General features: G+C 36.2%; 1 protein-coding gene across 1 annotated transcript in view; it reads left to right on the top strand.

Moving 5' to 3' along the window:
- The window catches only part of LOC115612715 (connector enhancer of kinase suppressor of ras 2-like), a 190,965-nt gene that overhangs the window by 90,280 nt on the left and 73,364 nt on the right, over positions 1 to 27,321 (top strand). The window contains exons 5-8 of the mRNA XM_030497350.2: positions 4,547 to 4,588; positions 8,890 to 9,009; positions 20,181 to 20,240; positions 24,255 to 24,323. Of these exons, the coding sequence (XP_030353210.1) occupies positions 4,547 to 4,588; positions 8,890 to 9,009; positions 20,181 to 20,240; positions 24,255 to 24,323 (291 nt within the window). The remainder of the gene's footprint in view (positions 1 to 4,546; positions 4,589 to 8,889; positions 9,010 to 20,180; positions 20,241 to 24,254; positions 24,324 to 27,321) is intronic.

Below are 27,321 nucleotides of genomic sequence, written 5' to 3'. Positions count from 1 at the left end.
TTTTCTGTTCTATATTTCCCCTGTTTCTGTCAGAGATGTTTAAACCTGTGATAGATGCTTTTGATGCATCCATTATACTGGATGTTCTCTAAACAAAAAGTTTGATTGTGTCTTATCAAAGCATGTCAGCACAACTCAGGCTAATTTTTTTCCAACAAATGCCAAACAAATTTTTGCTTGTTCTCCCTTTATTAGTGTTTCATTATCCTCACTGAGGTAAATTCAGAGACCATAACACAGATTTTTACCCTATTTTTAGCCAAACACTTTGTGTTCAGGATGAAGCATATGTTTTTCAAAGCTATCTATCTAGTTTGTTCTGCCATTTACAGAAATTATTGTTTCTTAGTAGTTTCCTGTACCTGGCATAACTTTTATTAGCCCTCCTCTGAGCAGGTGGTTGGACTAGATAACCTCCAGAGGTCCCTTCCACCTGAACTATTCTGTGATTCAGCAACTGCCAATAAAAACGTGGGTGTTATTTTCAGTTTGAACTTTGCAGACTTCAGCTTTCAGCCCCTCCATCTTATTTTGCTTGCATTTGCTAAAGAACATTTTGTTATTGAACATCTGTTCGCTGTTTTCTAAATCTAGATTATGATCAAGTCTTTATCTTAATTAAACCAAGTAAAATAAGTTACTTCAGTCTATTTACCATTGCCTATTTGCCTAATTTCAGAGCAATCTCGTTCTTTTTAATTCCAGAAGTGTTTGATTTTATGTATGCAAGCAATATATTTTTAACTGTCATGTTGTCATATCCACCACGTAAAGATTGCAGTAGATCTTTACTGCAGTGTTACATTGGGTAATAGCATTCAACTGGCAAACATAATGAAGTTTTAAGTTCTCTTCCAAGCTGCTCCTTTATAGGGTCTCTGTTTCTTTTCAGTAGCTGACTTAACTCATGCAGGTTTATTGTACTAAGTTAATGAACTAAATATTTTACACGTATTGGTATCTGTATGTGCTAGTTAACTGACCTCAACATTTCTTATAAAACATTCTTTATGGTATCTGCAAATTTCAGTAGTACTTGCATTTTCTCCTTATGGAAATAGAAACTAGAATTATGAACATAGTGTGGGTGAGCACAAGTCATACTGACCTTTTCTTTTTATGAATATTCAAATAATGCTGTTTTACTTTATCAGAGTCATGAATGTGAATTGTACCTTTGAAAGGTAGGATGTTCTGCATAGTGCAAAAACTGACTTGTATGTAATACTGCTGCTGTGACCTGCGACGGTTTTGATAATTCCTGTATTTTACCATTTTACAGAGGGGAAATAGAATGCAGGTACTTTGTTAAGAGTTTTTAAACTCTAAGAAAATCCACTTTTAAATATGTCATCTTGCTCATGGAGGATGTAGGAAGAACATCACTATAACTATTATTTATTTTCTAAGAAAAATGGATCAAAATTCTACACGTTAGTCCTGGAAGATTTTTTTTTTTTTTTTTTTAATGAGGTCCCTAGTGCATTGCTATGTATCAGAGAAAAATAAATCAGAATAATATTGTGACCTACATATCTTAATATATTAGTATGATACTGGAAGTGCTTTTAACCTCTCAGTTAAACTAGTCTGATGTATTGAAGAAAAAAAGTCAATATGCACCTATTTTGGAAGGAATCCCAAAGCTATTAACATTTTTAATGCTAATGTAATCTTGAATGTGCAACAGAAGTATAGCTGACATTAATTCTGCTCTACAAAACATTAAAATTTCAATTTTACTATACAGAAATCTTCTATTCTTTGACCTGAAGTAATTAAGTTTGTTCAGAATGAAGCTCATATTGCATTTCTAGCACAGAAATTAAAGGAATAATTTTGAAAGGAGCATTAGCTCTGAAGTCAAGCTGTAAGCCCTGCTGTGATCATTTTGTTCTCTTGGTACTTGGAGGGTTAAAAGGAGATGGTGGATGTGCTGTTTGAAGTGTGTAAAACTTGTAGGGAAAACTGCCTTGGGCATTGCCATCCAAACTGACTAATTGAATTCTTTTTTTGCGCTCTAGAAAATAACAGTATGAATACAGAAGAAACATCAAACGAATACTTGACCATGAAATGCTAATATAAATTCTTCTCTGTGTTTCTTGGCAGTCTCAGTCTTCTGATTTTAACTTTCTTATTCTGTAACAATATTCTCAAAACCATGTTCACTTATAAATCAATTTCTCTATAGAAGAGCCACTGTTCCAAAATAAACATGACCCTTGGGGCAGAGGCTGTGGCAGTTACCTGTACCTAGGGCTGAGCAGCTCGGGCAGGTTGAAGCAGATATGCAGTAGCCATGGATGGGCTGAGGGACCAGGTCCTCAGAGCAGCACCCCATGAATATGGTTCAGGAGATGGGCACTGTATCCATCAGCGGATGGGATACAGCCGAGGTCTTAAGCCACTGGAGAAGAGGAGCAGAGATCTGCCAGTCAGCTGCTATTTCCCTCACAGAGTACCACAGCCCAAGCTGATCATATAGCTGATCTACTTCTTGAGTAAATAGAGTGGAGATGTTGGAATTACTTAATGGGAAGTTTAAAACAATTAACTGTTACTGCAAAGATATTATGATCCAAGAAAGAGAAACTATAGGGAATATTAAGTTACTTGAGGGGGTCTTTTAGGTATATCAGTAAGTTAAACTTTACTCGAAAACTTATTCAAGGAAAAAAGACACCTAAACAAGGCAGAGTTTTTTACTTCTCGTATCCTCATCCTTAAAAATATGCCCTGAAATCCTCATCTTGCTTTGTAGAAAGCGTTTTCATATGTGGCATATCATTTGGAGTATTTAACAACCCCCAACATAACTTTTCTGTTATTAACCATTATTTCACTTAAATGTAAATAATCAGTCCCGTATAGCATTATAGACAAGACATCAGTGCTAAACAAGGGCGCTGGTGAGGCGAGGACCCCGCAGCTTTTTCGTGGAGGACTCTCCTTTCCCTCCCTCCCTCCCTCCCTCCCAGGGCTCTGGGGGCCCCGCCTGCCACAGGGTGGGGTGTGAGTCTCCCTGAACACGGCGAATACCTCAGGAATATTTTCTACTTAGATTTTGTTATAGAAAAGCAGCCCTTTGATGACACATGGGTGTCCCCTGCTGGTGCCTGTGCAGGAGCACACAGGGCTGCCCGCCATGACAGAAGCTTCTAGAGCTGTGGGGAGAGGGGGCCTGGCTGGGGAGGCAAGGGCTTGGCTGCGGCTGCCCTCAGAGGTGACCAAGGTTGCTGGGGACTCTCATCTCTGTCTGGCAAACCTGAGTTTTCTGTTTCCCTTTTAAGTTTATGTTTGAGTAAAATACAGCTGGAGAGCCCGTGTGCTGATGCGGAGTGCTGACAGGCAGGAGCAGGGGCGGGCAGAGCCACCTCCGTGCATCTGGGCGCCTCCTGCAGGAAAGGGTTAAACTCCTCCTGCCATGGCTGTGTCCTGCTTTACAGAGGGTTGAGCTGAGGAGATCTCCAACACATTAAAAAGCAGCAGAGGCAATACACCTCTTTTAAGGAGTTTGAGTGCTTTGTTTCATGAAGGAAAAGTGATATTCTAGTCACTGTACTATCACTAAATCAAAACACAAGTTAAGGGAGTAATAACTCATATGGAGTGATAAGATTTATTATTCTTAAAAAAATAGCTGACATAGGAAAATGACTGCTCTAGAAGTTACAAGCAAATTCAGAGGTTTATCAGGAATATTGTTTTTCAGGCCTACTTTAAATTGGTTAATAGCAACATAATCTAATGGAAAGCTGGGATGGAGTTGTTCTTTGGGAGGTCTTAAGGCAGTGAAACCCCCTGAATATCCCTGGACCAGTGATCAGCATGAGCAACCCTGTGTCCTTCCCCATCCCTTTTTGGTGTGGCTTGTGCCTTCCAAAGTTCAAAGCTCAAGCAGTTATGTGACATCTGCAAAAAGATGGGACCCCTGTTGTTTTCTGTCCCTTGTGCACAGTGTAGACAACCACGCCTTGAAGCAAAAGATGGAGCAAAAGAAACTGACAGTGTAGACACATAATGTTTAACATCTTTAGCATTGTACTTGTTGTCAAATATTGTCTATTTACTCTCGCTTCCCATGCTGTATAGTAACACAGTCTGCCTAGTGGTAGGTCTGTCATGACCGCACCCCACACAGCTTGTAGAACAGGTAACAAACATTCTGCCTGATTTAAGGCCAGGCAGCGTAGCTCTCGCTCTGCACATCATTGAAATTCTGACATGCCACATTAATTATATTCAGTTACTTTTTTCTCACTATCATGAATCTGTCCCCCCTGCTTTCCATTTATGTTGTTGCTAGTATTGAGTATGAGTTTCAGGACTGTCAAGGGATGAATCGATCCCTGAGGTTCACTAGTCACAGGAGAAGTGAAGTTTCCTAAGATTGTAAAGTACAATCATGGTCATGACAAAACTCAAGATTTGTCTTTGCAGGTAGCTCTGTAAGAGATAGCTATCAGCAGAAAGCCTTCTTTTATTTCTTACTAGAAAATTTAAAATTATGTGTATTAATTGTTTTTTGTTAATTTTATCACAGGATTGTACAGTGTATGAAACAGAAAATAAAATTCTTCATGTGGTAAGTAATCTAAGTATTCTGCTTTGCTGTTCTCTAATCCTATCCCATTCACTTAAATGATTTAAACAAAATAAAATTAAAGCTACTGTAGAAAAATGAAGTTCATTACTGTTTGACAGAACTTCTGATGAATTATATCAGTTGCTAAAACTTAAAGTTTTCATAAATAAGATCAAGACCAGCAAGAGAGATACCAGCTTACATGGTTTGTGACCCCCCCTGAAACTGACTTAGTACAAGTTAGCTGTGCTTCCTACCAGCCAGTTGCTAACTGCCCCAGTACTCTAGATTTAACACTCCAAAATGTCTTTTTTTACATCAACATAAATGGAGATGCTACCCAAACAATATTAATAAAATAACACCTACGCCTGTTTATTTTAGCAGGCAAAGTCAGATACTTCCTCTCACTCTCCTGACACAGTTCCTATGTTCCTGTTATATTTATAGTTAATTGCAAATACATAATTATTGTTCTTAGATTGTTTTAGAAGCTTCACAGTACTCTTGCTAGTGTAATATTCCTATTAGGATTGCTGGTGTGGAATTCCAGTAATGGATCCCTCAGACCTGGTGCATTACTAGCTTCACTGGTTGTCACACTGAGCCCTTTGTGCCTTCAGCTGTTAAAAATACAATGATGACTCTTATACAAAGTTATTGATTAGATACTGGCCTGTAAAGTTCAAATACTTTATATTTTCCTGGTACTGGCACTGAAGACTTGTACTGATGCTGAGACAGAGTTAAATCCTATGGTGAAAGAGAAATCTCAAAGGATTTACAAGTTCAGATAAGCTTTTGACAAGCTTTAACCAAGTGCCTGACTCATTTTAACAGAAAAACAAAAACAAAAACCCCAAACCTTTTACACATACTCTGCTTCCAGTGGGAATTAAAATATGTCATAAAACATTTATGTGCTATTAAATTCAGAAAGCATGCAGTGACTTTTAGAAAAAAGCTTACTATTGCAAACCTGATTCTGAAATGAACTTCTAAAAGCACCTGAAATCCTCTGGGATTTGGAGTGTGTGTGTGTGTATCTATATATAGAGAGAGATACATATATACACATTTCCTAACTCACAATTCTAACTGCATGTGACTTTCAGAAAATACATCTTTAGCAGGAATATTACTTTTGACTTTTCTATCTGTTCTTGATGGTAACCTAAAAAGATAGAAGTGAAGAGAGAAAAGTTTACATTTTTAGGCATTCCACAGGCTCAGCAGTGAGAGTGTGATGAACCTTAAGGAGCCTAAATCCCATGGTGGTAGAACTCAGCCTGAGCAAAAGCATGTGAAACTACCTGACCTAGAGCATCCAGGCTCTGAGAATTGACCTGATTATCATCATAACTCTGAGTAAAGGGAGAAGAATCACCATATTCCTAGCAGCATCTTAAAAAAAAAAAAAAAAAAAAAAATTAAAAATTACTTCAAGGATACTGAATTCAAGAATAAGCTTTGTAAATAGTTAATTTCTTTTATGGTCTCTTTATTTATAAAAATAAATAAAAAATACTCAAGGAAAATAATTTTGATGCTCTAAAGTAAAATTTTACATTTGTAAGAGAATCTATAACTCTTAAACACCACATGCAATTTTGTTCTATTTCTGAAAGATATTAAGGAAGATATACTTAGAAGTAAAGACAGATTTATAAAATGATGATCGATGGTTGACTCTCTTCATTGGCTACTGGGAGTATTCACTGAGGTATAGATTCGTTTGGAATAGCTCCACGCTAGGGCAGCATGTGCTCAGGTGTGATCACAGGGCACAGATGCCATTCGCTCACTAGTCATATATGACATATATGAATATGTCTGCGTCTACTCTGCACTCAAGTATTATGGGAAAAGACAAATTATGGAAGAGTCATCTTCAGGATCACTTAAACTGCATGTCGGAGAGTCAGGTTTCTTTTTTTTGGATATCCGTTCAGCAGATATCCAAACCCCTCCCAGTGGTTACTGGGACTGCCACAGTTCTTTAGACTAATATAGTATACCTCTTATAAGAAATAAATTACAGCCTGCTGGTTCTTTCCCTCAGCAGTACATACAGATTATTACCTGAATCCATTGTACCATCTAAGCAGTGGTTGCCATACTAAAAAAAACTTTTGTGACATAGAAGTTTGTATGTTTTGTTCAAGACTTAGTGATTACCGAGAGAAGTGTAACAAATGAATTTTGGTGTTGAACAACCTGTAAAACTGTATGGGAAGTTCCTCTGCAACAGGTACTGAACTTCTTGAAGAACCCATTTTTGTTTGAGATTTTCTGAAGCGCGGTAGTATTGCGCCATCTGGAGAGTGTGCACTTTGCTTCTGTGTGGTTTCAGAGCTAGTATCCAAGACTTTGATCCTTCCCTTTTTTTCAGTGCCCAAAATACTTCAGCATATGTTGGTGTATCATCTCATGTTGATAGTCTATATCAAACATTACTTTCTGACCCTGGCCTTGGTATTATTTACAGCTGGTGTCAGGCCTCTCTTGTATCTGCTGAACTACTTTTGCAGCAAACTGATATTTTTAAATACTCTAATACAATTTTCTTAAATATTTTCCTCATGATAAAATCCTATGTAGATTTTATTTAATTTTCTGAATCATGGGGAGATCTTGCAGATTCATAAGAGTAAATTTGACTGAAAACTTCTTTGTTAATTTCATTCCAAAGTTTATTTACTGAAAAAGTATTTGCGTTACATCAGAAAGTAGAAAGTGATGTGTCTGGGATTTAGTCTGCATCTAACCTGTATGTATAATCTTAAATGTTAAGGCATAAGAGAGGGCTTCAGTTTGAAATCATCATAGTGTTTTGATATGTCGGTAATTCAAAAACTGGATGAAAGCATATACTCACAGACAGGGTCAACTGTGGGTTCATATGTAGAATAAGCAGTAGGGCACACTTTTTGAGCAAGCCAGTTTCTATGTCTCTGGTGGGAGAAGATAGGACCTAAAGTTTTGTTTAGGGATTCTGGCCCAAAGCTGAAACTACTAGAAATACTTTGTGTAATGATGACCATTAGGTGCAGCCATGCTTACCTGAATGGGAGGCTTTGCATCTTGCAGCTGGTACAGAACACAGATTCCACATCCAGTACTCCAGAGCTGTACTTGGATTTCCGGATGAGTAGCTATACAGTGAATGGAAACATAATCTCTAAATTCAGTCAGTTAATTTATTCATTGTGACAACTTTGTTTGTTTAACTTATGTGTATGGTGTCAAATGAGATATTAGAAGTCCTCATGCTTTTGTAAATGCCTGAAATAAAACTTCCTTTAAGGGATTTCACTAGAATTTGCTGTAATTAGGGAAAATGAGAGTATAGTCCCCAGAGGAAAATAGATGCATATGCACAACTTCGACCGGAAGAACATTCAGAAATTCGTCCAAATGAATGCTTTCACTTTCAGATTAGGTTCAGATATTTTTAGGCATAGTCTTTTTTAAGGAAAGCTTTAAGCAACACATGCAAACTTGGGAATCAATCTTTACATATGACGATTTTCCAAGAGTACATATCGACTCCTTTGTAATCCATAGACTTACAGATTGCCTTCAAGAGACATGTTTAATCTGTCAGTAATACTGTGCAATGGAGTTCCTACTTTGAAGGTATTTGTGTGGATTGGCATTAAGATTTTGAGATCTTTAGCTGGAAGGCAGGATAACAAAATTATTGCACAGTTGCAGTGATCTAGAATATCAGTTAAAGGATGTGTTCAAAGATGCATAAGAATTTTACTTCAGGAAATTAATTAACCAAGCCACTCATCTGCCAATGTAATTTTAACAATGGAAACACTTTCTAAGTCGTTTAATGCAGAATTCACCTAATGATCACTGCTGGTAGGGTTGCTCTTTTGGTAGCCAAAATAAGTTATTGAGTTGGTGTATAAGGTATTTATTTTTACATATTTCACCTGACTTCCATTGTATTTATAATCATACATTATAATGATATATAAGATGAAGTTCATCAGGTTGTTTGGGTTTTTGCATGTAGTTGGAGCGGAGAAGATAGTTCAGATATACAGATGTTCTCAGTGCACAGCAAAATCTTTTGATCAGAAGAACATGCATGTACATGCATGTAAATTTTTTTTACATTTATGGATATTTTCTGTTCCCTTAACTTCTTGTTCTTGACTATCATATACCTGTAGTTTTTACAATGCTAAGAAGTAAAATTATCTATTTATTCTCCTAATAAGAACTTCTTCACTAGTAGTTTCAGTTTAATATGAGGAATTATATTGACTTGTTTTTCTTCGTAGTGTAAAACCCTGTCTGGGATTTGTGACCACATCATTTCGCTCTCATCTGATTCTCTGGTGTCACAGTCAGCACATCTTGAGGTAGTTCATCTCACCAGCATTATGCCCAGTGAGGGTTTGGTAAGTAGCAAAGCAGTTTAAAGTTTACCTGTTAGAATACAGAATACAAGCCTCGGTTCTTCAGGGTGATTACTTGTTTTGATTTATCATGAAACCAGAATGTATTTCCATGCAGTGTCCTACTTCTTTGATAAGCTGATTCGGATTTCTGAAAGTGGTTTAATTAACATCTATCAAAATAAAGGGATTGTAATTTTTTTTTATAAATTAAAACCTTTTTTTCATCTAAGGCTTCATGTGCAACTGGTAACTACATGAGCAGCTAGAGAAAAGTTATAGCCCTTTGATAGCCATATTGCAGGTTTTGGCATGTACCAAAGTAATCCCCAAATACATACATACACAAATAAACTAAATATTGTTAATGTGCTTTGAAAATGTTTAGTGGAAGATATGTTTCTTGGGCTTGCATAAAAATAGTTATATGCCTCCCTAAAGATTCAGTTCAAATAAAGCTTCCAGAAGTATCATCCCAGAAACAAAAGGAAATCTCATAAGTTATTGTTCACTGAGCAGACTAGTCAGGTGTCTTCTGAATGCCCCAGCTGCTCTGCATTAGTAATGGATCACACCATTAATATTTTCTTCAGGGGTAATAGTTTAATAATTATTTGGCTACCTCTTTTAAATATTAATGTTCTGTTAGATTTTTTGGATGAGATATTTGTGAAGTTTTAGCGGCAGTGGGTAAAGATTTCTGTCTCCCCTCAGTAGTCCTTTACTTTACATTCTGTTATTGGAAGGCTGCAGGAGGATAGGGATTGTGCTTGGGAACCTAAGAACCCAATAAAAGCTAAAGCATAAGGTAGCACTGCAGGCACGAGGATGTTCTTGCACATTCTCCTCAAGAGACAGACTATTTTTCCCAGTACGATCTCCAGCTGCCTCCAGCTGCCTCCAGTACTGTCTCCAGCTGCCTTCTTAGGGTTTGGGTTTGGTTTTCTTGGGTCCTGTCCCCCCCCCCAAAGAGGAGGTATCCAGGAGTGTTGTTCCTGGGTTGGTGGAAGCAGCTGGAGGAGGATAAAAGGGAGGAGTAGAGAAATTGGTAGCCATAAGACTTATCTGCCAAATATTCCAGCATTGACAAATTAAAATACATGTGAGTGTTACTGTAGACATTCTGGAATGTTTCTTGGTTGCAATTCAGTGTGATTTACAGTTAAATTTCTGTTAGTTGAGATGTTGTGTATCATTTCAATATCTTACTCTTTGTTCTGACATTGAATAGCATGAGTTGAATGCAAATCCTGTCAAAGTTACAAGAACAGAATTTATTTTGAGGTGTGCATATTTATTTGAGAATGATGTATTTTAATAACATGAGGAGGTTTTGTATAACTGCATAAGTCTATTTTAGAGAAATTAAGTTAACAAAGATCATTACAACAGTATAAAACAAATTTAATTTTAATTCTGTGGCTTCACAGATGCAAAGCCCAGTATGTGATCCCGAAGACAGATACCATTTGCTTGCTGTGCTGCTGCATCCTAACAGCCAAATGTGTTCCCTTTGTGGCCCAGTTTCCCCTCTTGGTCTGATTTCTGGGTTAGTGCAGGGGTATCCAGTAAATACCAGGTCATTTACAGCTTGTATAGTATATATGCTGTAAATCTGTCAGTGCTTTCGACTCACAGTAAGAGTAATACATCCTGTATGCTGGCAGTCTGGATCTCTGTGTAGCTTTCCTTTCTATCAAGAAATGTAATGTATTTCTGCTGGTCTACTCAGAGGAAAGGTCACTTTCAGTGCTGAAGAGAATGTGAACAGAGATAAGATGCCTTTTGCTCAGAAATGATGCAGTATAACAAGCAGGGCTTGGCATTGCTAGTGTTTCCTGTTCAGTGATAGCTCTAGATCTAGGACAGGGGCGTAGACTGGTGGAGGACAGAAAGAGTGTAGCGTACTTCAAAAATGGCATGCCTGGTCATGAGCTGAAAATGTACAATATTAGGCAGGTGTCTTTGCAGAGGTCTTGGGTATGAATGATATGCTTTCTAAGCAGCATATCATAAAGTGTCAGAGTATGATTTAAACCTTTAAGGTGCGAGTGGCCAAGATGAGAGTTGTTGGCTGTATTGTTGTGGCCTGCCATGTGGACCACACTTCCCTCCAGACCCCTCTCTTTTCTAACAGGACATCAGGCAGATAGGGCCAGCGGTGTGATACAGCCAGTGGCTGTAGACTGGACTCTATCGCTGGGTGGAAGAACCATGGTTTAGTCTCCACCCACAGTGCACACATAAATCTATAGCCAACAAAATGGCGGTAAATGGGCACTGCTGACGGAGGACATGAGACAAATATTGCAATCAAAATTGCCTGACTATTTTTTCCTTTTTCTTCTTTTTCTTTAAGAAGAAGTGAAATCACAGTGAATGACGGCATTTTCTGTGCCTAATTGTGAAGGCGCTGTAACATGTTAGGTTGGGAAGTTCCTTATAATCAATTTTGCTGACACTCTGTTCTGTTTAGAAGAAAATATGAAAAAGGACTATAAATGGGAATAAAAGAAAAATCATGTGAAAAGGAAAAGAAAACATTAATCACAATCAAATATAGAACAGAGTAATGAATTACAAATGGCTTTCTCATGATTGTATAGCGGGTTTTTTTTCCACAGGATCTCTGCTCCATTCAAGAGAAAAATGAGTGCTATTCACTGAATGGAATGTATTCAGAGTTCCATTTTTATACTTATCATTCAGTGTAGGGGTTGAGGTCTTATTTACCACACTTCAGCTAAGCTCTGAGTTCCCTTGAGTTACTAATTTCATTGTGAGTTGTTGGGTTTGGGGTTTTTTATATGGTCTTACTGTGTGCTTCACAGACAATCAATTAATTCATCCTCACAACACACTTGTGAAAATGATATTGTAATTTTAGATTTATAGGTAAGAATCTGACAGAGTCATTTGTGTCAAAATCCCCCAAAATCTATTTTTCAGGAGAAACTTACCACCATACAGTTTTTCAGTACTTTTAGAGCATAAGTTTAACACACAGCCTCTCTTGCTTTTAAGCGTAGCTAAGGTTTTCAGAGCTACTGAGAACTCTAGCTTGACCTTCCTACATGTTTGGCACCTAGAAAATGGACACAATTATTTGCCATTGGTGAAAAGCACGGTGTAAATTACTCAGGTATAAGAACACAGTTATCTGGAATGATTTTCAGTTGACTTAATTATGAGTCTTCCTCTGTTTCCAAAACTCCATTTGCTAACTGGTTTTATTGTATGCCTTCTAATTTCTTCAACAAATGAGCATTGCAAAGGCTTGCAAAGAAATTGGATTAATTTCCAGGCCTAAGTCCATACAGTTGCTTTACAGAGTCAGAACTCCTGTGGGGCAGTGTCTGTGTTTAATTGTTTAAACAAATTCTGGATCATAAGCATTTTCACAAAGGGACTGTATGTCATTTGAACGTGCATCTTCAGTTCAGCATTTCCTAACCTTATGTCCATGCTTTTACGAGCTTAATAATATTTTTCCTTTTTTTTTTTTTTAACTCTCCAAAGTATCTTCTTTTTCAGTCTGATTTATTAAAAAAAGTCTCATCTCACACATTGCCCAGAACACACTTTCTGCTGGTAGATTCGTGGCAGGTTTTGCCATGCAGAATTTGCATTGGGAAGCACATGTTTTAGGTTCCAATCCAAGTTCTGATGACTGTGTTTGCATCCTGATCTCTGCAGGCATTTGTTTGCCTCCAGAAACACACTGGGATTTTTCCTCTCTCTTTCCATTCTTTCCCCAACTACACCAGTCATGCATACCAGTCTAATTGCTTCCTCCTCCTCTTGATTTAGCCACTAAATTTTCAGTGGCAAATACTAAACCACCTTCCATATATATTCTGTTTAATTTTAAAATAACTTTAAAGAATGTAAAACACTCTTTTCTCCTGAATTGTAGCAATGGGTATGGTAATAACATTTATATATAAAGTGTACGGCATGATCAGCCTGAATAAGAAGTCTGAAAAACAAAACATGTTTCAAACTACCAATTTCACAAACTTGAAATAATATCCTGTACTAAGAAAGTCTTAGGCTGTGAGAAGCACTGTCAGCTCTGACAGAAAGAGAATGTGCATATGTGTGTTTTTATGAAACAGAATAAAATAACTTTAACATCACGACTTGAGAAGATTCTCGTCTTTGGCGTTTTGTTTTTCAATTCCTTGCGTTATTTATAGTGTCAATTGTAGCATAACAGAGGAAAATGGATCATTTTTATACTTACAAATGTTTTTTACAAATTACTTTTCTTTCTGCTCAGAGAAAGATAGGTTTCCATTCCATTGCATTGCGTTGCAAACTTCCTTGTGAAGTTACAATAACTTGTGGTAAATGAAACTATGGCATGATTTTAATTTTTAGACACTGCACATAACTGCTCAGTACAAGGCAAGATTTTTCCTCAAAAATGAGGTATTAAAAAAGAATCTACTCTCCCAGAATTTACTGTGTTTCCAAAGTCCATAGATCATTTAGGAGTCACAGAATTTCTCTTTAGTGATTAGAAAGGTTGGTGCAGCAGCACGCACTTTAAATTTCTTGACTTGATGGACCAGCAAAAGCAATAGGGCCTTAAGACAAGAGCTTGTGTTACTGCTTGCAGGGGAAGAGGTGCAGCTGATAAGCTATTAATTCCCTCAGACTAAGTCCAGAGCCAGCTTTGGAGTAGTTTTGCTGTCAAATAATCAAAGGCAGGCTAAGGGAACCAGTGTTTTGTCAGTAGTGGAAGATTTTTTTATTAAAGCCCATATTATTTCAGACTAAACTTTTTTTAATCTTCTGAACTCAATGTGCTGTATGTGTATTGAAAGATACTTTTCTGTACATGCAACTTTAATCTTCTTTGATAAGATTAATGATTACTCTTAAGCAGGAGATTCTAACCAGGCAGGCTGTTGGCGTTTTATTGTTTGGTTTTGTATTTTCTGACATCTGAGGAATGTTTTGCTTCTCAAATGCAGTAGCACTATTATTCCTCTTCTTTTACGTTTTTTTCCCCCATTGTTCTCTCTTGTGTCTGAGCTTCCTACTGCTGATAGAAACAGTGTAACCTCTCACACTTTAATTAAGATATACACTACTTCTATCCACCGCCTTGTTAACTTTTTTGCAGAGGGAACTTTTCCTGTTTCATTTAAGAATTTAAGGGAAGCAAAGATTGTGGGAATAAACATTTTTATAAGACCAGCTGTGTATCATTGGAAAAAAACCCAAAACCAAAGAGACAAGCTGTCAAATGCAAACCCTTTCTTTATTAAGGCTTATTCATCTATCTAATGCACAGCTACCCGTTCAAATAGTACCTCTCTGTGGAATTTGTAATTTAAGGTGATGGAAACCAATCTTTCAATTTTTACAAGAAAGTAAGTGCAAGAGAACGTAAGAAGAAAAAGTAGAATATGAAGGCAGCTTTTTTTGTGGAAATACACATGGCTGTCTGACTGTTATTTCACATTATTTTTTAAAGGCTTGGAGAAACTTAACAAGCATCCATCATGCTTAACATAAAAAGGTTGTCAAAGCTTACCTTTTCTGCTGTCTATGGGTTTTTATTTAGGTAAGATTTTGTAAAAGGAACGTAAGAAAGAAGAATAAACTCTCTTTTGAGTAAGATGGATGCATCTTAAAGACTTAAGAAAAAAAAGAAGTTAAAATGTCAGAATAAACTGGGGGGGCAGGAAGCTCAAAAAGGACCAAAAAGCCAAACCAAACTCTGCTTATATAGAAGAATAATAGAAAATACTGTTTTATAGCAGGAAAGAAAGTAGAGGTGTTTAGTATAAATGTGGGCAAAGGACTGCAACATATGAGGTAGACCAAAAAAGATTTCAAGAAAGGCTTTTTAATGGCATGAAATTTAGGTGAAAACTCTTTCAGGCACCTTCTTAAAGTGATCTTGTCAGTTTATTTTTATCTATCTATCTATCTGTCTATCTGACTATCTTGTCAGTTGTTTATATGCCTCTGTCCAAATTTGATACTTTAAAAAGGTTAAAGAACCATTTTACATATGGGGCAAAAGATCAAGGGCTGTAACTGTTCCCTGGTAGTTTGTAGCATTACAGACCTTCATCTCCACTATTGGTGCTTCATTGTATTGTAAAAGTCGAGCCTGCTCTCCTCTCCTTGTAAAAGTGCTGTTGAAGACACATAGACTGTAGTTTTAAAACCCTGTAGTTTTATACTGTAGTTTTAAAACCCTGAGTTTTTCATGCACAATTATTTTGTTATATTCCATCAAAAAGTGGATGAAAACAAGAATCCTCTGAAAATAGGTCATTGTTACCCAAAAAGGAGTAATAGCCTACATGGAAGTGTTGGAATTATGAGCCAGAAATGCTTATACCAAAAGAGTTTAGTCTCTTTGTGAAATTCAGAGCTCTTCAAGCATTATCTGAAATATCCATGGATTAACCTGGGAATAGTTGTTGACACATAAAAATAAACTGCTGGCAGATGACTGCAAGACATTTTCAAGGCAATTCTATTTACAACTGGAAATACCATTTTCTGGGGAATAGTCTCTTCAAAATGGGATTTTAAATGGCTGGTTCCTTCCCATATGTTTTCAAAGGTCAGATTTTAATTAAAAGCCTTTAAGTCACTCTCTCATTAGAGGACAGTGGCAGAGTTACTTGGAACAGTCAGGTTCCTGATATAACAGCCTGTGAAACATTTCCACATCCTGTGGCACCTCTCATATATCAGTATAATTCTTCGGAGTTTTCCGTCTAACATATCACAGTTATTAAAGAGCAACTCTTTATTTCTAAGCCACTAACTTGAAGTGACAAAATATTCTCTAGATATCACTATTAAAGCAGATGAGTTCCATCCCTTCTGTCTGCATAGTGATTCTGGGGCTGGATGTGTGGAGGAAAAAGCTTGTGGTAAGTCTGGGGTTTGGGCAGTGAACACAGAAAGAGAGACCAGAGCTAATGGAAAGGCTGGGGAGAGGGAAACTTATTTGAGAGGTATAGCCATTCGTGTTGAAGAGGAAGCACCAGAAGACAGAGGGAGGTGGAAGACAACCAGAAAAAAAAGCCACTTCCCACTGAAAGTCTCCCATCCAGAGCCTAGGACGGATTCCAGGATTCAAAAGTTCCCTCGTTTATGTGCTTTTTCCTGTGTGAACCCCCCCCAACAAAACATTCTTATTTAGTCCTAGCTGATGTTTTTGCTCTTTTGCTAGGACAGCTCATACGGCTGAAATCTATGAAATAGTTTGCAAGCAGTTTGTGTAAAGAGTGATATGAGAATAATCAGCTTACAAGAGTATAACTTCATTTCCGTCACATTTATTTTGTAAACAGACATTAATAGGATCACAATAGCAGATAGGTGGATCCTCTTTTAATAAATTAGTTTACAAGTTAATTAAGGATTATGCTTATGCTATAAAATACATTATTACAGAAGAATATGGCTCTTGAATATGCTGGATCAGTATAACTGCTCTAAGTCACAGATAAATTGAAAGTAACTGTAAACAAAATAACTCTAACTAACAGTTCCAGAAGCATTAGCAGTTGTCACAACAGGATCTACTCAGCTATTCATATCTGCATTTGGGGAAAAGAGGCTTGCTGCTTCAGTTCTTCAATTGTGGTACTCCATCAGTATTTGCCTGGCAATTATGTTATCTGACAGAAAAAAAATCAGAATATATTTCCTGTTTTTTTTAAGGCTTATTAACCACAAAAAAATGCTTATATCAGTGGAAACAGAATAAAACAATGATGAACAAGGAGATAGCCCATTAAATTGAAAGAAAGGTCCAGCCCTTTTGCCTAATTCAGGCAAAAGTGATTACTTTTTCAGGGTTCACAGAATTAACAGCTCTTTAAATGACTACGTTTTTCAGTTTTGGACATTTCTTATGAAACAGAGTAGATTATTTTAATTTTTAATCGGAAGTTTGACAAAAATGACCTCCCTTTAAAGCCTTTCATTTATAGCACTAAACTACTTTGTCTATATATTTGAGCAATTTTAACTTTTGAGGGGTTCTGCTAAACTGTGCCAGTGTTGCTTGAAATACACCTGGAGATTCTAGTCTTTCTCTTTACAAACGCTGGTATTGAGACGAAAAATGAGGATGGGGTTGGGGATGAAACACATGAGTCACTAAAGTAGGGTTGACACAGATTGTCCTTCAGAAACAATATTTTTCTTAGTGTGAATCTTTTCATGTTGAAGGATAAATTGTCCTTTAAAATCATGCTACAACAGAAAGCAATTGCGAGCTGGATTAAACTGTGCACACTGTGTTACATACCACATTATCTGTTGTAAAAGGACAGGCGAGTGCTGACAGTCAGCATATCAAGGACAGGTGGGGGTTAGGGGAAAATATTTACAGGATTGGAAGGAGTGATTTGAAGCAGGGAACATAATCTGGCCTCTAGAACAGATGACATAGACTAAATAAAGCTATTTCCAGAATGGGTGTATGGTTTTTAGGGGGTTCTTTTTAAGAGTGCTTTCAATCTTGTTTTGAGTATTATACTCAAAACTTCCTCCCAATCGGAAAAATATTTTTGAGCTATTATTTTCTATAAGATAGGTATGTAAAATGTATATATGTAATACATTATACATTATAAAATACCTTGCATTCTGAACTATATTGAAAACCCCCAAATATAACAATTTTAATATCTTTAGATAGAATATAATCTTTCCTGGTTTGGGGTAACACATAATATGTCAAGGAGATACAGTTCTACTTTACCAGTCAACAAGAATCAATCTCTTTTATTATTTTTCATTTGAGAAAACAAGGATGAAAGCTCCACCTTGGATAATTTGAAGGTTATGAGTCATTCACCAAAATTGTTTATTTTTATATAGTTTGTTCTTAAAGTTTAACAGCTAAGATGAAAGAGCAATAGCAAAATGTAGGGTAATTCTTAGTGATTAGTCAGTATTTATGTCTCTCAGATGGCATATGTTAAGAAATAAAATTGTAATTTGATTTTTCCAAAAATACACATAGCTTAACAAGAGGCTAAGAACTTCATGAAGAATTATGTGATAAATTCTAGTTAAAAATTTAGCATTATGTTCTGTTTTGGCCTAAAAAATCTTAGTCTGTTGGTTTAAGTGAGGAACGAATCTTGTCAAAACAAGTAGGGTGTTAGAACTGTGATATTAAATTTGATATTAAAAGTGTGGTTGGAAATGTGTTACTGAAGTCTACTATGTGTTAAAATAACAGACTTCTGTGATGGCTGCAGCAGTGTTGTGTAACATTCTGGCTAAAATTTCACTATGGAAATCCAGCGTTACACATACTAGATGGAGTAGTGTTAATATATATTTATATAATTAATATATACTTATATATAATAAATATATATTAATAAAAATATTTAAATATTCTAATGGAGACTCAGTGTCCCATTCTCAATGAGAACCTTCAGGGTTTTCATGATCTAGTGCTCATGTTTATATCTTTCAGTTGGCAAAGAGAATCAGATGTTTCTCAGTAACAGTTGAAGGTACTACAGAGACAATAGGATAGCAAACTGATAAAATTAATCCAACTGTGTAGAAGGAAATACTGGAAGACTCCCCTGAAACTTCTTTCTTCCAACTAATCACATTTTATGAATGTCATTTCAAGACTTTCAAGATCTGATTTGGATATCCTTGTTTTTTACAAATAGCTCATAAAGCAGTCTCGTTTACGAGAACTAGTCATGGTGAGTAAAATCTAAAATGGAGTTTTCTATGCAGCAGAGGTAAGCAACCTGATGAGTTTCAGCCAGTTCTACTTTTGAACTTTTAAGATTTAAATAAAGTTAAAACTTGCTGAAATTGAATTAGCTTACCTTATGGTAGAAGTCACATTTTCTCATAACAAAAGAATCAAAACAGATTCAGTTAGAGCAGGTTACTCAGGGCCTCATCCGGTCACATTTTTATTATCTCCCAGTCAGAGATTCCATATCCTTCCAACCTGTTCCAGTGGTTTATCATCTTCACAGTAAAATTAAAAAATATATATATATTTATTCTTTTTTAATTGAGTTCCAACTCATCCCTTGCTTCTCATCCTCCCATTGCACTCTCTGAAGAAGCTGCATCTTCTCTTTACCCTGCCAGTTTGGGTAGTTGTAAAGAGCAGCATGATCTTACTGTTGTAGTATTTTTACCTTTTTTTGGGGGGGGTTGGTGGGGTAGGAGATATTTGTGTAAACAACTACCCTGAAGATCTTTGTTAGTGTTCAGGAATCTTAACTTGTTTTGAAATTGGTTAGTCTGAACAAAATGTTCTTTCTAATTGCTGGGGGCTCTAAAGTTTCAGTTTGACAGCACAAGGTGATGCAGAATTATTGAAAGAATAATAAATCAACAGTACAATGTACCAATTAGATTAATTAGGTTTCAAAATTTGATGGATAACCGCACTATAGAGAGATATGAAGCTGTGACCTTATGCTTGAGAGGCAAGCATACAAGGAGTTGAGTCTCACTGACATTTAAGGTTCTCTCTGTATGTGTATAGCCAGATAGATACCTACTTCGGTTGTCTCTCTGTATCTTGTCCATTGCCTCCTTGAAGCAGAATTCTTGCTGGACTAATTGCAAAGCTCCTGTTAGTTCACCAAGTTCATTTTTCTCCATAAATTGGCAATATGAGCCCTGGATCATGTCTTTTCTGAATTAGGCTGTGGTTTCATTTTTATTGAAACAGTAACTCTCTGAAGATGGGGCATTTAAGTTTAAAGGCTATTCCTGTTTGTGTTTTCAGTTTTTGATACTACTTTTAAAGGCTATTCCTGTTTGTGTTTTCAGGTTTTAATACTACTTTTATGTCACTTGTAATAAAAAGAGGTCATGTTACATATTTCAAATGCCGCATAGGCACATGCTTTTATACTGATGCTAAGTGTTGAGTTCTGTCAAAAAAACCTTTGTTTGGAATTTGAAAAAGTATTAAGTAAGAAAACTGTGCTGTTTACGATGGGTCTTGATACGTATTTGTTAAACCTAAATTTGCAAATGTTAATTGACCATGGTTCCCTCCAGTCTGTTCAAATGTTATGGTCCTTAAACTGGAATAAACATACTATTTTAATTATCATGCAAACATCATTTGTTTGTTTCCTGCAAATATTAATTACCTTTCTTGCTCTTTTTTTCAGGGAATGTATATCAAATCAACATATGATGGACTACATGTAATCACAGGAACAACTGAAAACGTAAGCTTAAAGATTGTTATCATACATACAAGTATTTTCTGTATATCTGCAGTGAATTTTTTAATACAAAATCTTGCCTTAAATCAAGCCACTTTTATTAATACCTTTTATCTTTGCTGTACGTATATTGCCGTTTTAAAAGCTTGGGACCCTTGAAAATAGACATAGAAAAATATCTATGATGAAGTGACAACTAACAACATAATAAAATGAAAATCTTGAACTTCTGTTCTAAATGGCTTTTCAGAGATTCCTTTCTAATAGTGTTCATGGTGATGCTCTCTCTGGCACAAAAGTGTTTTCCTGTGTATTAAGTTAAGTTTTTCTAATGTAAGAGCATCATCACTAGTCTAAAATAATACTTGCATATCAAAGTTGCTTATAAGTGTAGCTTTCCTCTGAGCAGCCTTTAATGTGAACAGTCAGTTTACTTTATGCAGTGAATAAATGTTGTCATACAATAATGAATACATATTTGCTAAAAGTTCTGTGGGGTTTTTTTTCCTCAGAATGAACAGAAATTTTATTGTGTGATTTTTCTTTTTAATTACCAAGTTAATTTAGAAAGAATGTTAGAAAAATTAGACTTTTGGAGATGATGCCTTTCCTGGCATTGACTCACAGCAAATGAGTAGCTTCTGTATGTATAAGCAATTTAGTAAAATAGATTGTAAAATAAAAAAATTTAAAACAGTTACAATGTCAGCAGTATGGGTGGATTAAAAACACGGGTAATGGAGAAAGGTAATGAAGAATACTGTATTTGATATCAGGCAGGTTATAGAATCATCTTTGATAAACCAGAGAGTTTTCAGAGCTAGCAATAATTCCTAACAGAACTATCGCTAAGAAGGCAACAGGTTTTGGTACGTGAGTGGAATGGGATGGATGATTTGGCAATACTAAGAGGAAAGTTAGGTGACAACCCTGTTGTGTGAGGATGTATGAAAAAGTTTGTTTATGAAAATAACCATTCATTATTCAGTGTAAGAAAGAATTGTATTAGGATGACTTAAGCACCATTGTATTTTCATATTTTCCATCATCTGTAGTAGAAACAAAGAAGAGACCAAGAAAAATGTAGCAATTATTTTCATTGTAGTCCCAGAAGTGTTAGCCGAAAGCACACAGAAATGCTTCTGCACATGGATCTGTATAACTGACCATAGGAAAACTAAACAGTGTGACAAGAATAACAAAGTAGCTTCTAAATATCCTTCTTGTTACTTAACTTGCAATTCATACTTATAAATTTGAAAAAAAAAAATTGACTTCAACTGCTGCAATCTAATTACTATCGCAGACATCATCATAGGACCCATTCCTCCTGGTTTTGATATAGCGCTTTAGTCACACTGTTTTCATTCAGTCTTGGATGTGTTAAACAGCACATAGCTGGATAAATTACAAGTTTAGATTTTATAAAGTGAATATTGAAATTACGTAATGCTGACACCCAAGGAACATAAAATTAGCACTGTGCAGCTAGCCAAAGCTGTAAATACTTGCTCTGGTACACTGGCCCATATGGGTAAGCTTCAAATGTGATATTTTGTTCTACTTGATTTATAGTATTGCAGCACACAGTTTTTGTCACTCAGCTTTTAGACAGTGCAAACCCATGGCAAGGCTGATGATTTGTGTGTCACAATTTGCGAAGACAGGTCTAATGCAAATTAAACTTAAAATTTATTTCCTTGTTTATATTAGTGTCATTGGCAGCAGTTAGAACCCTTAAAATAACTATATGTGTACCTTGGGTCCTGAAATTTATGAATGATCCATCTTGATTATGTTGTAACAGATTATGTTCATAGATTGGATTACTCATGCTATAATTAATCCACTTTTTTACTGTAATTCTAATTCGCTTGAGAAATATAATGCAATTGTAGGGAAAATATTTATATACTTATAATTGAAATTCACAGGAGGAATTACTACATTGCCAGTCACTATAATTTCTATTTTTACTTTGACTAAGCTTTAGATGTCAAAACTTTTTGATAAGACACCTCCATAAGAAGTTGCTTTTTTGTTTTTGCTAAAAGTGTAATCACACATGAGATAAACCAGCTTCAAAGGCATTTAATTTCTGGCATTTCAGCAAATTGATTTTTCATTCCTTTTGAAGGGATAATTGACCTCAGAGCCAGTGTTTAATTTTAATAGGTGATAACTAGCTCAGCCTCATCAAAGTCAGGAAAGGAGCTTAAAAGAGAAAGAACCAGGCCTCTGCTTTTCCAGCAAACATCAACTGAAGTTAAACATTCTAAATGGTGTTGTTTACTTCAGTTTCCCGCTTACCTTTCATTCACTGTTTAAAGCAATCAAGTTTGTATTCACACTGAATTCCAGAAATATCTTTCTGTTACATATCTAGTCCTTTGCAAAAGAGCAGTCTGCCAAAATTCTGCAAGTTTCCACTGGAAGGAGAAAGTGACACTGGAGCCAGGTAGTTCTTCGGACCACCCTATAAAGTACATAGGTAAAATACTGTTTAATTTAGTGCAGAAGGACTCAGATGGCGGGAGTTGAGATCTGGCTGTCATGACCATGGAGTTTAGCTCAAGGGCTGGACTCCCCACTACAGGAGATAGATAGAAGGAGCCCTCATGAAAGACCAAGCAAAGATCAAGCAAGTGAGGGGTTGGAACATGGCTTGTGTTGGGGAGGCTGGGCAGAGCACGGTTAGGAATGATAAGCAAGGAGTAGGCTGAAGGTAAAAGCTGGGCTTGGAATCACTGTGTCGAATATTGGCTATTTGCCCTGTTGGCTTGTTTTTTCTTACTGATTGAATAATTAATGATGTTTCCTACCACTCTCCAGCAGCTGTGTAGGCTGCAGAATCTATTGATTAGTCAGCAGGTGCTGACGATGAGAGTGATTTGACATCCTCATAGATGACTCTATTTGACAATTTATTCAGAAGTAATTGCAGTAATTTTTTACCCAGTGGCGATTTAGGGGTTTTTTTTATATTGTTTCCTCTTGTCTTGTTCCTTTTATTTGTTTATCTTATGTTTTCAATTTCCATCCACAAAAGGAATGGAAATGATGGGTGGGATTTTTGGTTGCTGAAGATCGTCCAGCTGGAGAGCTCTTGCCTGTTTCCTGGAAGTCTTGATTGGTACACAGTGAGCTCATGACTATAAGCTTCTACAAATCACCTTGAGTTCAGATAAATCTTTTCTTCCTCTGCATTTGTCACCTGGCTCTTGTGCTGTGGGCAATTTATATATAGGCTGGCTCTAGAAGAGATCCAGGGACTGGACTAAGTTTTGGTAATGTAACTTCTTTTCTGTGAGGAAATTCTTCAGCAGTATTAAAGCCACACCACTTTCTGGAGCTGCAGATGGCTCTTTTCCTGCCTTTCTTAGGAGTCTGCTTACTTAGACAGGGAACTTAAACTGTCAGTCCGAGAGTATTTTGCTTTAAATGTTTCTGCATTGTTTGAGATGGGACATTCTGTCCTGTCCTCTCTCTGACTCCTTATCTAACAAGTAGAGTAAACATTCAACCTTGTCTAAGTCTCCTGGCTGGTCTACCTCCTTAATAGATAGCTTCCACGCTGATTTACTTCTCAAGGTGATGTCTCAGCTCTTCAATTATTTCTTGTTATTTTCTCTTGAATTTCAAGTTCTGTCAGTAGCACACTCCTGTAAGCTAGTGCCTAATGCAAGCAAGTCGCCTTGAATTCTCATGTCTCTACTCCTGAGTATGACTGCTGATCTCCTGCATGCATTACAGGTTTGTCTTAAAGATACTTGTACTCCCCACAGAGAGGTAAAGAAGCCAGAATAGTTCAACCAGTCAAAAAGGCTGTTCACCACGCATGAAAGCATAAAAAGTATAGTTCCTTAGAAATATGGCTAATTATTACGATTTGATAGCAATAATACTTCTTTGGGCACAGTTTTCTTGCCTCCATCAACATTCTTTGTTTTAATTCCTGCTCTTCCCTTCCCCCTCCATGTCCCCCATGGAAAGTTAATTATTGTCTCTTGTCCTTAGTCTCCTGCTGACCAGTGTAAGAAAATCCATGCTGGCGATGAGGTGATCCAAGTCAACCATCAAACTGTGGTAAGTGTTTTGGAAATTCTGTTCTGCAGCCTTTGCCCATTCCCACTGCTAAAAAGGCAATAATTCTTCTTAGAAGGTGACTTTGACAAACTAGATTATTATTTGTGTCTCTTAAAATATCATAACCACTACTTATGCTTAATTAGAAAAGGCACAAGTTGAGTTAGTAACCAGTCCAGCAGGATTAAGCCAAAGTCTGATTTTGCACAGCTGTTGTTCGACATCATACTCTTTATATAAGGAGATCCCAGAATATTTCATTGAAACTCTTAGACTTCTTATTACAGATGTGCCAGCTAGTTTAACTTCTCTTAAACAGAATTTTACATTCTCTTTAATACAGAATTTGGATTAAAAATGCAGAAATGCTGTAACAGCCATATATTCTGAATCTATTGGGGAAAAAAACATGAAGACAATTGAAGTGTTGATAGAAATCTGTCAAGATTTTCCTTTTGTGCATTCCTGCTTGCTGATTTATTTTTAGGCAGATGAACAGTTAGCAAAACTATTAATCTGTTTAAAATCACGTGTGTACACAGAAGTATATGCTGAGCCTCAGGTATTGTTGTACATGATTTGCTTACATTTAAGTGTGCCTACCATTGCATTTCTTTCACAGCTGTATGCTGTATTGTGCACTGTATGCACACAAAACTACATTTCATTTTATGTGGAAATGCAGGAATATGTTTCTGCAGCATCCATAGAATTGTATTCTGACTTAAAACACATGTGACTTCACTGAAGAATTAATAATTAAATTTTTAGATTAAATAATTTGTAATTGAGCTCTAAAAGCCTATCAGAGCCTCATCCAAGGTTGCATGATATTTTTCTTCCTATTTTGCGATGACATAAACTACTGCCTTTAAGTGATGTTAGTTCCAATGCTGATAATTACTGAAGAGAATGCAGTCACATTTTGTCCCAGTATTATCTTATGTCATAAGGGACTGTCCCTTTTGAAAAAATACAATTGTATGTTGCAGAAGAATGGAAGCAGTGTTGATGGGACTACAGGTGAAAGGAACACTTGTATTTGTTACTTATTAGGCATGAGTAGCATTGTGACAATGATAACTTCCTAAAGTGCTTACAATATAGACATTTAACTTTGTCTTGCTGAACCCCATCTCCAAAGAGCAGCAGCAAAATTAAGAAATCTCCTTCTGTCTGTCATTTGTGGGAGGTGGAAATATGAAAGTCTGACTATTAAAATCTTATGATTAGAGAGCAAATATTTTCTCTTGAAAAGAAGTATAACTTATTCATTTACACTTTAAATGTTAATGCAATGTGCAGCTTTTATCTATATTAGAGAGGTTCTACGAGTTGTCATAGTTACAAGTTGAAATATGCATTAGACTGGCTTTCTCCATCAAACATACTCTTCAAGTGGCAGATCTGATTTAATCTTTACTCCCAGAAGTGAAATCCCCTCATTCAACTACTCAAGAATTGGCTTTCTGGATATGAACTCTTTCAATGTGTGTGTTGTTAAAATAGGCCCCAGGTGCATGATACTTGCAATCCCTTTCCAGTTAAGGGCACAGTACCAACAGCTGAACCAAGTGGCATAAAATACCCATTTCTAAAAAAACCCTACTATTAATTATTCATTCTGAAGTTTATAACAAGCTAAGAAAAGAGATAAATGGCAAGCTGTTTCTTTCAGAAATTTATTCTTCCTTTGTAATGACTGGGAAAGTCTCACTCTTGCCTTCACTGTAACTTTGGAAAGTCAGACACTAATAGCCTTTGTATGTTGTGATGATCAATATCATGCTTATAATTACCATTATTTCCATTAGTGCACTAGAATAGTTCAAAGGCAACAGCTCATTAAGTTTCCATGTAATCAATATTTTAATACTAGCAAGACCAGCTTGTAAAATGAGGTGTAACCCATGGCTTTCATTTTCCCTTCACCTTGTTCAGGAGCTGAAAGAAGTGAAGTGTTTCTTTATTTCTCTGCTGTATAATTCTGTTGAATTTATCTCATATGAAGCTTTTAGCATTGCTCTGTGAAGGGACAAATTTTTACATTTAATATCCCAAATACTTCTTGGGTTGTAAGAAAAATTTCAAGATTGTTAAAATATGATTTACAATATATATATCTGGTGAAATCCTTGGTCTCCAGTCTTGTATTAATTTTCCGCAAAGACTCTACTTAAAGCATTAAAAGCCTAGGTGACAAAAATATAGGTGTTAGGGTTATTTCTTATTCCTGCTTTTACCTGTTTATTGGTAAGGGAGGCTCCCTGCTTTCATCAAATGTATTCGCAGGTGAAGTTATACAATGGAAAGATGCAGAAATACACTTTCTGCAGATGCTTGTATGCTTCAGAGACTCTGAATCCAACAGATTTTATCTTTGTTGTCCTATCAGAGACATTTTCTTAAGATTGAAGTTTCTGCAGCTCTTTGGTAGTCCATTAAATATGTGTTCATACACAATGTGTTCAACACAATGTGTTTTGAAAGAATCTGTTCTGAAAGTGATTAGACATAGTCATTTTGTATTGCCACTGGTGAAAATACTTTATTGATAAGAGAAAGTATGCATCTCTTTTAATAGATTCCAATCCTATAACTGACTACTGATACCATTTAATCTGATTTTGACTGAACTAGCCCAAAATATTTTCTAGATTAATTCGTATTTGCTCTTTTAAGATCATTTGAGTTTTAAAACTTTTATTGATGTTCCCACAACCTGTAATAAATTGTCGCCGTAGTTAATTGTTCTCATTGCTGGGGAAAAGAAAGTCATTTTAATTGTAGCCTACATTTCTCTGGCACAAGGTTCCAGTGTGTATTTTTAGCCATTAGATTGGAGAGTGGGTTTCTCATTTAGGTATTTTCAGGATGCAATCAAATTACTTCTTCACACCTTTTTGGTAAGCTAGATAATTTGAGCACTTCTAGTTTGTCATCCTAATGCATGACCTTCCTCAACAACCTCTTTAAATTCCCAACTGGAATACTTTGC

The sequence above is a fragment of the Strigops habroptila genome, chromosome 9 (genome assembly GCF_004027225.2).
Source record: "Strigops habroptila isolate Jane chromosome 9, bStrHab1.2.pri, whole genome shotgun sequence".
Lineage (NCBI taxonomy): Eukaryota > Metazoa > Chordata > Aves > Psittaciformes > Psittacidae > Strigops > Strigops habroptila.
Note: the sequence above shows the minus strand (reverse complement) of the source record. Positions and strands in the feature narration are given on the sequence as shown.